This window comes from Bombyx mori, chromosome 16 (assembly GCF_030269925.1).
Source record: "Bombyx mori chromosome 16, ASM3026992v2".
NCBI classification, from domain to species: domain Eukaryota; kingdom Metazoa; phylum Arthropoda; class Insecta; order Lepidoptera; family Bombycidae; genus Bombyx; species Bombyx mori.
The window spans coordinates 1,021,527-1,034,636 of NC_085122.1; the positions used below are offsets into that span (position 1 = coordinate 1,021,527).

The 13,110-nt window shown below is 40.4% G+C and overlaps 2 protein-coding genes across 3 annotated transcripts in view; one reads left to right on the plus strand and one right to left on the minus strand.

The window, feature by feature from the left end:
• LOC101740827 (vitellogenic carboxypeptidase) overlaps positions 1 to 9,345 on the plus strand; it is a 281,799-nt gene extending 272,454 nt beyond the window's left edge. For both annotated transcript variants that reach the window (XM_062672881.1, XM_004928944.5), the window contains exon 2: positions 7,335 to 9,345. In XM_062672881.1, coding sequence (XP_062528865.1) covers positions 7,857 to 9,272 — 1,416 coding nt within the window. In that variant the 5' untranslated portion in view covers positions 7,335 to 7,856 and the 3' untranslated portion in view covers positions 9,273 to 9,345. The remainder of the gene's footprint in view (positions 1 to 7,334) is intronic.
• Positions 894 to 3,966, minus strand: LOC101740973 (venom serine carboxypeptidase). Its single transcript, XM_004928945.5, has one exon. It carries the CDS (start codon positions 2,462 to 2,464, stop codon positions 1,037 to 1,039), a length of 1,428 nt encoding a protein of 475 aa, XP_004929002.1. The 5' UTR covers positions 2,465 to 3,966; the 3' UTR covers positions 894 to 1,036.
• Positions 9,346 to 13,110: the final 3,765 nt, after the last annotated feature.

Here is a 13,110-nt window from a genome sequence, read left to right on the forward strand (position 1 = left end):
TTTTAACTGAAAAGTACAGAAGGCCCATGTCCAGTAACTGGTATCCACTACAAAATCAAAATCTATAATTGTCTGCCTACACTATATTGATTTAATTAAACTAAATTAGAAACACGTCCAAAGATTTTTTTATTATATAAACTGGCATTTTAATCTATGTTCACAAAAGACGAAAAAGCGATAATGCTAAAAACATACTTTATTTTAGCACCATTTGCATACAAAATAAATATTTAAATTAAGCTTATAGTCCTGCATTTAATTTTTTTTACTGGTGGTAGGACCTCTTGTGAGTCCGCGCGGGTAGATACCACCACCCTGCTTATTTCTGCCGTGAAGCAGTAATGCGTTTCGGTTTGAAGAGTGGAGCAGCCGTTGTAACTATACTTGAGACCTTAGAACTATATCTCAAGGTGGGTGGCGCATTTACGTTGTAGATGTCTATGGGCTTCAGTAACCACTTAACACCAGGTGGGCTGTGAGCTCGTCCACCCATCTAAGCAATATTTTTTTTTATTAAAATATTAATAAACACCAATTATCAATTTCATCTTTATTGCTCTTTATTCCTTAATGAATAACTGGAATTTTTCAATAGTATAAATAGGTACTAGTCAATGTAGCACAACTGCTATGCAATGATTTCCACCACAGCCTAAAGATTACTGTATGACTACTAGTATTAACTCTTATATATTGAGGCGAAACCTCAATGGTAATACCCTAACACTATCGTTCAAACTGGGATGCATGGACTACTTTGAGGCAGAAATCACCACCAGTAATATATTAACAATAGTTTCTAACCATGAGAATTCTTTCTGAGAGAAGCTAAAAGGGTACCTTTTGCTCTGTAGCAATTAATTTAATTGATTGTGAATGAAAAACGTGGATTATTATCAATTACATAAACCATTAAAATTTATTTAAATACAGTTCAATCACGTATGCCAATAATCCTTAAAATGCTGACATTAAAAATAAAAGAAACCATTCAATGGACAGAGTTTTCTTATTGTAAATAACTAGAAACTGGTTACAAAGAACCCAAAGTTTGACCAATTTCAGCTTTATCAAAGTAGGTTTTCTCATGGGTGAACCTAGTAATCAAGTCTAAAGCCCATTTTGGCTGATCTCCGGGCACCATATGACCTGCATTTCTGACTAAAATTTCAACAAGTTTTCCAGCTTGCTTCACATAACCTGCAACCTCTCCATCCACCTTCCAAATGTACCGTTTTGCAGTCTTATACTCATCAGATCCAGTAAAATTGAGGTTTCTTAAATAATTAACAGTCAAAGGATATGCTACTATAATATCTAGCTGACCATTGTAGATAACGATATAATAATTGTCCAATAGTTCTGCTATCCAAGGTGCTACTGACTTCATCACATCTTGCTTCAGATGCTTCTCAACTTCAGTTCCATTATTAAACGGTAAGTTTCCAACGTGTATGGCTTTGCGGACTGCACTTCTTTGAAGCATTGGGCCAAAGTCCTCAAACTGTGTATAATCCTTAGTGTGGAGGTAGTTAAAGTAAAAATCAAAACCAGTCATGTTTTTAAAAACACTTGATCCATTCAACATGTCACCATTCAACAAGGTGTCAAAGGTCTCAAACGCTTTATCCCACTCTCCCTGCTTTATGAAATCTTTTGTCTTATTTTCATACTGTTCAAATACTTTAGCCTGGTTCCAGTCAATTAATCCTATTTGATACAGATATTTACCATACACGAGCTGATGTACAGGGTCACTCAAACCATTTCCTATTGCAATACCCTTCATATTAATTTTAATCTGTGCTGTAGGATTTTTCTTGTGAATTGTGTAGGCCAGAGCTGGTACATACTTTCCTCCATATGATTCTCCAGTCACAAAAAAATTATTGGTTTGAAGTTCTGGAAACAACTGGAAGAACTGGATCAGAGTGGAGTATAACTGTTCGCCAACTTGAGTCTCATCAACACAGTAGCCTTTAGGATCTTTAGTGAAACTGAATCCAGTGCCAACAGGGTTGTCAATATATATAATATGATGACTGAGGGCCCAGTTATACTTTCGTCTCTCAAACTTCTTATTGCGAACCCTTAAAGGACCGTTTTCTGTGAAGAGTCCATACAGAGATGTAGCGCCGGGGCCTCCTTGGAGCCAGACGATAATCGGTGCGTTTTTGCTGTTCGGAACCATAGCAGGAAAGTACCAGAAGAACTGGTTGGAGTCGTAAGTCTTATTTACCGTGAAGTAGCCTGCATAACTTTTAATGCGCAGGCTTTCAGTAAATGGTACTCTGGCTAGACGCCTCCCTGTAGTGATGTTACCGCTTTCCACATATGGCGTAAGGAACAAAGGCTCACCAGGGTCCCCGCCATCTCGCTCTCCGAGATTTAATTTCGGATAGTGATGCAGGAAGGCCCGGGCCTCTGACAAAATGGTTATCAACAACAAAACTTGATACATGTCGTATCGCACTCGCGTTACGACGACGAATGTAAAGCGGGAATAATGATTAAAATGCTTTAATTTAGCAATTTAATTATAACTCGTATTGTACCTAACCTTTTATCAACCTTGTTTACATTATATGTGACCGGGACCGGTGCCGGTAGGTTAGGTTTCGGTCAAGTTTTATTTATTTTGATTTTTATATGTAGTCAGCTAAGTGGGCATAGAATAGTATAGATACTTGACTTACGACGTTTTAAAACTAATTAATTACAATGTCAAGTTATTTTGATGCTTAATGTTTAACGATAAATTATATAATGCCATGAAGCAATCACGCGTTTCACCACCAGAACAATCTTTCTTCAATAAATTTACATATTGGTTCAACTTTTATTGCACGAGAGCCCTACCATATGATCGAAATGTCACTTTAATTGATAGATGCGATGAGCAAATATGAATGCTTTACAACTGTTTGGATGAAGTTCAACATAGCGATTATTTCAAGGATTTTAAACAAATATGTAACTTCCATTCATTATCACGATTACGCTAAATCTTTGGGTAGTGAAAAAGGGAAAGACAAAAAACAATATGTGCAATTTTCGCCGGTCTTTGTAAAAATGTAAAGGTTTTTTTTTTTGTTAGTTACTATTGAAGAGCTTTATCGTTATCAATTTGTTTTGTTTGTTAGTACATTTTTCCTCAAGTTGTTGATAACAAAAGAGGAGACAAAAATAATCTAATTGTTGAGATGACAGTCAGATGAACAAAATAAATTTGAATTAACGGGCAGAAACTAGTTTATCATAATTTACACTCGTTTCGGTTACCTCATATACGTTAAAAATGTTAAAATGCAGTTCATATTTAAGGGGATAGATGGAGCTAGATATGTTTAATACGAGTGTGTAATAAATTAAGACCATCTATAGATATTATGTAAAAAACTTACATAATATTTGAGAAATGAAATATAACAGTAACTGACAAACATATTTTATCGTAAAGTCACTAGAGCTGTACCAAAAATGTAAAAAAATCTTAGTAAATGACCACCGTTTTACTAAGATTACATTTCATCGCATATCATCTCATTTCATTTAATTTCATCCCAGTTGATTAATGTCTCAAATTAATCATCTTCATTTGATTTCACTCCATATTATCATTTTTTCATAAAAATAATAATATAAATTTAAATAAGACATGACTTAAAGGTCTTAGCTACCAGGTCATAAAATCCCTTAAAAAAATCATTTAGCCCGCTGAGTTTCTCGCCTGATCTTCTGCGGGTCGCGAATATATTTTATGTGGTACATCTTCGATCAATCTATTGTTGATCGAAGCGGTACATACACAAAACTAACATTTTTTACAATTTTTGTCTGTCTGTCTGTCTGTTTGTTCTGGCTAATTTCTAGAACGGCTGGACCAATTTTGACGAGTAATGTTTAAATAACATAATTTAATAATTAAAATATGCGTTCAGTTGATTCAATTCATTATTATTTAAGAAATATTCAGTAGGTACTAATATATTTCCTGTCGACTATTAGATACAACACATAGACATAACAATATAATGGTTGACCATTTTTCACCAAAGTTTTTTGCGGAATACAAAGGATTTGTTCCACGAAATTCTTAGAATCACTAAAACAGCAAAACAATAAAAAATCTGGCAGTGCGCGTGAGGCAACGCGCTGTTAGGGTTCCATATTCCAATTGAACATTGACGACTTCATTTTTTTAATTTTATATTTATGCATAGATGGGTGGACGATCTCACAACCCACCTGGTGCTAAGTGTGTACCGGAGACCATAGACATCTACAACGTAAATGCCGCCACCCACCTTGAGATATGAGTTCTAAGGTCTCAGTATAGTTACAACGGCTGCCCCACCATTCAAACCGAAAAGCATTATTGCTTCACGGTAGAAATAGGCAGGGTGGTGGTCTACGAATAAATAACCTACCCGTGCGGACACACAAAATGTCCTCCACACCAGCTTCAAATTAAAGATATTGAATTGATTATTAGACGACTTGTCGCTTATCTAGAATTAGTGGCTTAACCCTTTTTTTTTTTTTTTTTTCGGGCCGGGGGCCGAACCTCCTACGAGGTCCCCGCGCCTAGGAGGCGCGCGGGATATGTGAGACTCAACGATCTGCAGGTGTTGAGAGCAGATCGCGGGCCCAAGGATTTTAGGGCCCACCCACTAAACGACTCCCCTACACTCTTACACCCGACGTCCGATCTCCGTCCGGGGTCAGAACCCGTTCAGAGTAGGGGGGTTCCCGCGGTCAACACTACAACCAGACACGCAGCGCCACCCCGAGGACGCCCGACCGACGGGTCGTCGAGGCGATAGTCGACGACCAACGACGTCAGTCTCCGCGGTACGGCGGCCATACCAGGCCGCCCGGGCGGTGCCGCTGGTGTTCCGGGATACCCCGCTGGGCCAGAACCAGCCTGCCGGGTCGGAACGCGATACACCGCCGACCGGGTTGCTCTTCAACAGTATGTTCGGCGACGACAGCGACGACGAAAATGCGGACCGCATCGCAGTCCGCAGCCGCCGACGCGCCGTCCCGTCCTCCTGGTGCCAGCGCGCTAGAGTGACGGTAGCGTGCGGCGCAGTCTCAACCCCCTTAGGTCGCCCCGTGACCATCACCGGGAGGAGACTGCCTCCTCATAGTGGCTTAACCCTTATCCCAACTTATCCCATAGACACAACTCGCTAAATTTCTCGCCCAATCTCCTTAGTTGATCTCGATTCCGACTCGATAGTAAATAGAGCAAAGTTCTGCTATATTAGCAGATATTGACAAATTCTCTCAGACTGGGCTGAAGCCAGAATCCGAATAGAGAAGTTATGAAATTGGGAACATTTCACCTGCGGAATCCTAGTAAATAAAAATTTAGACGAATTAAAACATATGTATAGATCGTTCTCAAAATACATTTCTGAAATGTTGCCAGATGTATACAAAATTATTGATCCCTAGAGTAATCGAAATAAATACGTCTCTTTTCGTTAATTACATTAAAATTCAGTAGTTGCATTATTCTCTGCCAATTATAACTTTTTACCTTTTATTACCCACATAAGCGTTGGTATCCTAAAGGGTTATTCCAAGTAGGCGCAGACCGGTAAGTCGACTCACGGGCTCAATTTGAAAGAATTCCTAACACTGACTAGAGCAAGAATTTACCACCGGATCAGAATTGCGAACCGCTGAGAAGATCGGCGAGAAACTCAGCAGGCTGTGTCTATGGGTTAGTTCGCCCGTCGAGCTCTTCGTCGTAATCAACGAGAACGGTGACCGGTGCTTGAATAGTCTAAAATGACCGCGAGCGGAACCGATAAGATATGTTTTGGGCGACGGTGGCTTTGCTTTGCTGCGTCGCCTAGTCAGATATGTAAAATTAGCGCAGGCCACGATAAAAGGTTTATTGTGTCGCGCCGCTTTATCAAAGTAGCGTTTTGGCGCTTCCTTAAGATACGTTCGGTTACTTCCTTACATATCGGTTCTAGAATTAAGTCATCGTGAAGATCAACATTCCTCTCATATCACGGTCCTCCAACGGTTATCCTGCAGTATCTTCACCATTATATTCATAGTCTTTGATATCTGTATTAATAAAGCAATGAACAGAGTTGATATAAACTTCAACATGACCTTCGATTGCATTGTATTTTAATGACGATCATCCTACCCTAAAAGGGGAATTGTGCAGATTATTTCGTGACAGAAATAATCAGGTAAAATTCATGGTGTGAATATTAAAACAATTTCTTTGTAAAATTTTCTGGACACTATTTATTTATTAAATTTCATTTGTTTTTATTTCATATTTAACATTAACAACTGAAAGCAGTATTTATGTTTTGAATCGTATGTATCCAATCATTTACAATTGTCAATTCGTAGGTTAATTTTACAGTTAAGCTTTTCGTTTAAAATCGTACAACATTTTATATGTATATTTACCAGACCGCTGGAAGAAAGCCTCTAAATTGGCCGCCCCCTAAGATCTGCCGCAGGCTTGAGTCTACTAGTAAACCCGACTGCTAATTAATCCGGCAAGGGAAAACCGTGAGTGTTTTCAGTTTGCCCGTGATTGCCACATTTCATCAGTCACATTACTTTAAATACTCTAGTAACCCTGTTAAATAATCGCTAAACCAAGCTCCACACTTCAAGGTCAAATTGCCGGAATTGAAGAGTATGTACATATGTATTGTACTGTACGTATTGAAAAGGAACAAAAAATAGTCGAGTTAAGTGTTTGATGTACATACCTAACCTCAATATTTATTCAATAATTTACTATGGGATGTGAATAAATTAGAAATTGCCGGTAAAATCCCTCCGATGTTGATTCAGTGCGTGATCGCAGTGAATATAAGGCGAAAATAAAAAAACCAATATCCGGGGAGAAGTCGTACACCCCAAACGGAATTCTTATGTTAAGGGAATCAAAGACTGAAATATATACTTATATACATTTTAATTTATGCACATATAGATTTTAAGCACCCAGACAAACAACAAACAAACTAGGTCATAACACGAATGCTTGCAGGAATCGAACCCGCAACTGTTGGCCTGGCAGTCAGAGGCGTTAACTCATGTGCAATTTAAGGTACCCCCGACACTGATAGGGTCAAATAAATCTTCGGGTCTTCCTGAGCCGGAAAATACGACCGTACAATGAGTTGCAATTACTGGGCCATAAAATGGTACTTTCCGAGATTTTCCCGATCATTAAAAGAATATAAGCGGTAGGCAGCGGCTAGCGGTAGGCAGCGGCTTGGCTCTGCCCCTGGCATTGCTGAAGTCCATGGGCGACGGTAACCACTCACCATCAGGTGGGCCGTATGCTCGTCTGCCTACAAGGGCAATAAAAAAAAAAAAAAATATGCATTTGAAAAATAAAGTTTTTGTTTTTTTTTATCATCGATTTTAATATCTGTCAGATTTCCAAAAGCTATACACAAGTTTGATCTAGCAATTCACCTAATTAAGTTAGTACTTAAACCATAGATTACGTACCTACATTACACAATAAGATTAAGCAAACATCTATGACTAGTGGCTGCTTGTATTTGTTTGTACATCAATTCTCGCGCAAATATTTGCTCCTTATTTCATTGGGCAGGACCAAATCTACTCAACCTGCAGTCGTGAAGATATATTAAATAACCTGTGGACCATGAAATGACAGTCCGGTTTCGTTCACGACAAGTGTCGGACGTACAATGGATACTTCTAATTCAGTGACATCTACATATACCTAAAAACATTGGTGACTAAAACTCCTTTTAATAATTATTCCATCCGGAACATAATTTTGATTATACGAACTAATTGCTTCAAATTATTTATTCGTCATGATGGCTGTGAAATGGAAGCCTCTGTTGAGCGCAGTGCCGTGTGTTTTGTTTTTTTCTACTTTGTTCCCGCTGAACGGTGCTAAATTTCCGAATGTTTATCCACGAGTGAAGCTGGACGCTCGACCTAATGACTCGGCCGGGGATCCTCTCATGCTGACGCCGTTTCTCAAAAACGAGTCCATAGCCCTCGCCCAGGAACTATCAAGAGTGTCATTGACGGAAACACTTGGGATCGAGAGTCACGCGGGATTCTTTACAGTTGACGAGAAGTTCAATTCAAATATGTACTTTTGGTATTTCCCGCCTTTATCGAAGAACGAAGCTGCACCGGTTTTGCTGTGGCTGCAAGGAGGTCCCGGGGCCAGCTCCTTATTCGGGCTCTTTACGGAAGTCGGGCCGCTGATCGCAAGCAAGGACGGTTTTGCCAAAAGAGAGTATCATTGGGCTAAGAACTATCACCTGATTTTCATCGACAACCCCGTGGGGACCGGCTTCAGTTTCACCGATAAAGATGAAGGTTACTGCACCGATGAGACGTGTATCGCTAAAGGACTCTTCGCAGCAATGGACCAGTTCTTCACTTTGTTCCCGAATTTGAGGGCGAATGATTTCTACATAGCCGGTGAGTCATACGCCGGTAAATACATTCCGGCGTTCGGGTTGTACGTTCACAATCTTAATCAGGAATCGAAGAGAATCAATTTGAAGGGCATGGCCATCGGAAACGGCTACTGCGACCCCCTTCATCAGCTCGACTACGGTGACTATCTGTACCAGCACGGTCTGATAGACGACAACCAACTGAAAACGTTTTTAAAATATCAACTCGAAATTTCGACTCGTATCAAGAAAGGAGAATATTCAACGGCCGCGTATTTGCTCGATGAACTGTTTGATGGTGAAATGACCAAGAATTCAATGTTTAAAACTTATACGGGATTTGAGAATTCATATAATTTTCTGATAAGCAAGGAGGAAGATGATATGACTATTTACGCGGATTTGTTGAAGGATGACACCGTGCGACGCGGCGTGCACGTCGGAGGCCTGGCCTTCAACGACGGCCTGCAAGTGCTGACCAGTTTGGTGGACGATCTGACGCGGTCCGTCGCCCCGCTGCTAGCCAAACTGCTCTCTCACTACCCGATCATGTTCTATAGCGGACAGCTGGACATCATTGTCGCGTACCCTCTGACGGAAAAATTCCTCGCTAACTTGAACTTCTCCGCTGTGGTCGAGTACAAGTTTGCCCCGAGGAACATCTGGAGAGTGGACGGCGACGTCGCTGGTTACGTCAGGAAGGCCGGCAACCTGACCGAGGTGTTGGTTCGGAACGCAGGCCACATGGTGCCGCGGGACCAGCCTAAATGGGCCTTCGAACTAATAACGCAGTTCATCAGTAAAATTTTGTAAATATTTCAGCAAGATTATTTAGCTTGTAATTCAATGTTAGAACAAACACAAAATTAAAAAGTTGCAAATCCTTTTTTTTCTCTTCTTAAATTCAACAGTAACATAATGTAAATATTTCATAAAGATTACATACTTTAGTTCGTAAATCAATATTAAAACAAACACAAAACAAAGTTAAAAACCTTTTTTTTCTTTTCGTAGGTAGGTATATCACGCACGAATGTTTCAAAACTAATAATATTAGTAACTTATTTAGAAGTACCTACCCAATCAAAATGGGTCCTGTGTTTATTCGAAATTGATAGGTACTAAAATATTACTACACTTGTCGTTTCATTGACGACTATTTGTGCTATCTCAAATAATGTTCAGAGACCTAGTTAATTGAATAATCTTTCCACAAAAGTCAGGGGTTTCAACGTTAGATACCAACCTCGTTAGATAATAATAACCTAGTCTACATACACAACAGACACATGTGTTCCTATTTTACTTGCTGTAGGTTATTGTTATTCAACAGAATTGTCGAGGTTAAAAAGTGCGATGACCCCATATTTTTTACACGCATTTTGTTTGGCTATCAAGACTACTGTAACAAATTCGGTTCGAAATTCGACGCGAAGAAACTAGGTACATAATATCGCTTATCGTTAAGAATACAATACCTCTTGTCAATATATAAAACAACAAACACTTATTATTTCACAAAAACTGCTTTTTGTGCTCGTTCGCCCATTTATGCAAAAATTAAAATCTATATATATAAAAATGAATTGCTGTTTTTTTTTTGTTTATTGCTTAGATGGATGGACGAGCTCACAGCCCACCTGGTGTTAAGTGGTTACTGGAGCCCATAGACATCTACAACGTAAATGCGCCACCCACCTCGAGATATAAGTTCTAAGGTCTCAGTATAGTTATAACGGCTACCCCACCCTTCGAACCGAAACGTATTACTGCTTCACGGCGGAAATAGGCGGGGTGGTGGTACCTACCCGTGCGGACTCACAAGAGTTCCTACCACCAGTGATTACGCAAATTATAATTTTGCGGGTTTGGTTTTTATTACACGATGTTATTCCTTCACCGTGGAAGTTTTTTTTTTTTTTTATTTATTTTTTTTTTATTGCCTTTGCAGGCAGACGGGCATACGGCCCACCTGATGGTGAGTGGTTACCGTCGCCCATGGACTTCAGCAATGCCAGGGGCAGAGCCAAGCCGCTGCCTACCGCTTAATACTCTCCACAAGCCTCGTTTGAAGAAGGACATGTCATAGCGCTCGGGAAACACCGAGGAGGGGAGCTCATTTCATAGCCGGATGGTACGTGGCAAAAAAGATCTCTGGAAACGCACTGTGGATGACCGCAGTGGCTCCAGGTAGTATGGATGAACTCTACTCCGGTGGCGGGCGGTGCGATGGTAAAAACGAGATGCTGGTATCATCTCGAACAATTCCTCAGAGCACTCCCCATGGAACATACGGTATAAAATACAGAGGGAACCGAAGTCCCTCCGCAGACCCAGAGGCTCCAAACGATCCGAGAGAATGGGATTATCGACAATCCGAACGGCCCTCCTCTGTATGGAGTCAAATGGAAGAAGCTGGTATTTGGGAGCCCCGGCCCAGAGATGGGAGCAGTACTCCATGCGAGGCCGGACTTGTGCTTTATAAAGCAAAAGTCTTTGTCCAGGCGTGAAGTACCGCTTCGCTCTGTTGAGGACTCCCAGCATTTTGGACGCCAACTTGGCTTTGCCTTCCAAATGACTCCGAAACTGGACATCGCTCGAAACGTCGACCCCAAGTATCCCGATACTCTCGGAAGGTTGCAGGGATACTCCTTGGAATTGCGGCGCCATGACAAAGGGGTCCTTCTTCGCAGTGAACGCGCAAACTTGTGTCTTTATCGGGTTGAATTGAACCAAGTTCAATTCACCCCATTCGGAGACTCGCCCCAGAGAGTTCTCCACTTCAGACACAAGTTTTGATCGTCTCTCCTGCACCACGCTCCGAGAGAGACTCTGATGGCCGATATATCGCGCATCCCCCGTGCTGTCATCCGCATAGCAATGCATGCCATCAATAGACAGCATGTCATTGATATACAGGATGAAAAGCGTGGGGGAGAGCACCGAACCTTGTGGAAACGCCAGCGTTAATGGTCATGGTATCAGAACAGTCACCGTCTACAACGACCGTGATGCTCCGCCCATCCAAAAAGCTAGCGATCCACTTGCAGAGACCCTCGGGGATTCCGTAAGATGGTAACTTCGATAGAAGTGCCCTATGCCAGACCCTGTCGAAGGCCTTCGCGATATCAAGGCTCACAGCAAGAGCCTCGCCCTTGCTCTCCAAGGCTTCAGCCCACCTGTGAGTAAGGTATACAAGAAGATCGCCAGCTGAGCGACCGTGACGGAAACCGTACTGTCGGTCACTGATCAGCTGGCGATCTTCAAGATACTTCAGGAGTTGTGTATTTATAATTCGCTCCATCACCTTGGAAAGCAAGGAAGTTATAGAATTATAAGTTAAGAATTATCCATCGTGAACATTTGTTAAGTACGTATTTCATTAGAAAAATTGGTACCCGCCTGCGGGATTCGAACACCGGTGCATCGCTACATACGAATGCACCGGAAGTCTTATCCTTTAGGCCACGACTTAATAAAACTGTTCGTTAGTCTCGCTAAAACTCGAGAGCGGCTGGACCGATTTTGCTAACTTTGGTCTTGAATTATTTGTGGAAGTCCAGAGAAGGTTTAAAAGGTAAATAAACATGAAAATGCTCGGAATTCAATAAAAATAATCATTTTGTTTTTTGCTTTGATGTGTCCCCCGTCGGACGGATTCCTTTTGTTTGTTTTAAGTTTATTTTATACAAAAGTTTAGGTCTTTTATTTATCGATTGAGGCACTACGAAGTCTGCCGGGTCAGCTAGTATACAATACATATCTAGTACTAACCTATTTGTTTGTAGATTAGTTTCTCGAGTGATTATTTTTGTTCAATAGCGATGGGTTTCTTTAGCGTGCCAATATCGCCAAACATATTGAAATATTCGCCGGATATTCTCAGTGGGTTGCGATTTCGATCTGGTGGTAGATTCAGCGAAGCACTGCTGTTGCTAGGGCTAGTGTTAGCAAATTTTCTGAGATTGAGGCATGAGCTCACCTACACATCTGGTGAAGCCCTAGCCTAGAATAGCCCCTCGAGGCTACTGGCAATAAATTGGCTAAAGGAAAAAAAATTCGGCGGGTTTGACTTTTAAAATTTATTTATAATCTAGACTGCTAGTCTAAATTGCCAAAAAATTACGGGAATTTTGGTATTAATCCGAGAGTACACCTTGTTTTCCTTTCCCCAAGAGAAGTCTTTTTTCTAATAATAAATGGTTAATAATATAAATAGTGGCCTATTATTAAAATTTTATGTTTACATGTGAGGAAATACGAATTTTAAAAATAAAAACAATTGACACATCGCTTCCCGCCAAAACCCTTTAGAGGTTACAGAGACAATACCTATTTTACAATAAAAATATTTTTTTATCTTCGTTTAAATTGTCTATGGCCGAAGCGACGGTTGCATACGAATCCATGGTTGTACTGTCAGTAAAATCACATATAAAATTACGACTGGTATTAGTGCTAAAAATTATCATCTCTAAATAAAAACACTCTCTGCTTAAATCTAACGTTTATTTATTATTATTTTATTTAATATTCACGTTAAATTAAAATTACAATTCTAAATGATCTCAGAACTCCCTCTTTTCTTAGTCACAGACGACAGAACAAAAAATTAATATCTAAAACTTATATCAGGGTAAAGAAAACAAAC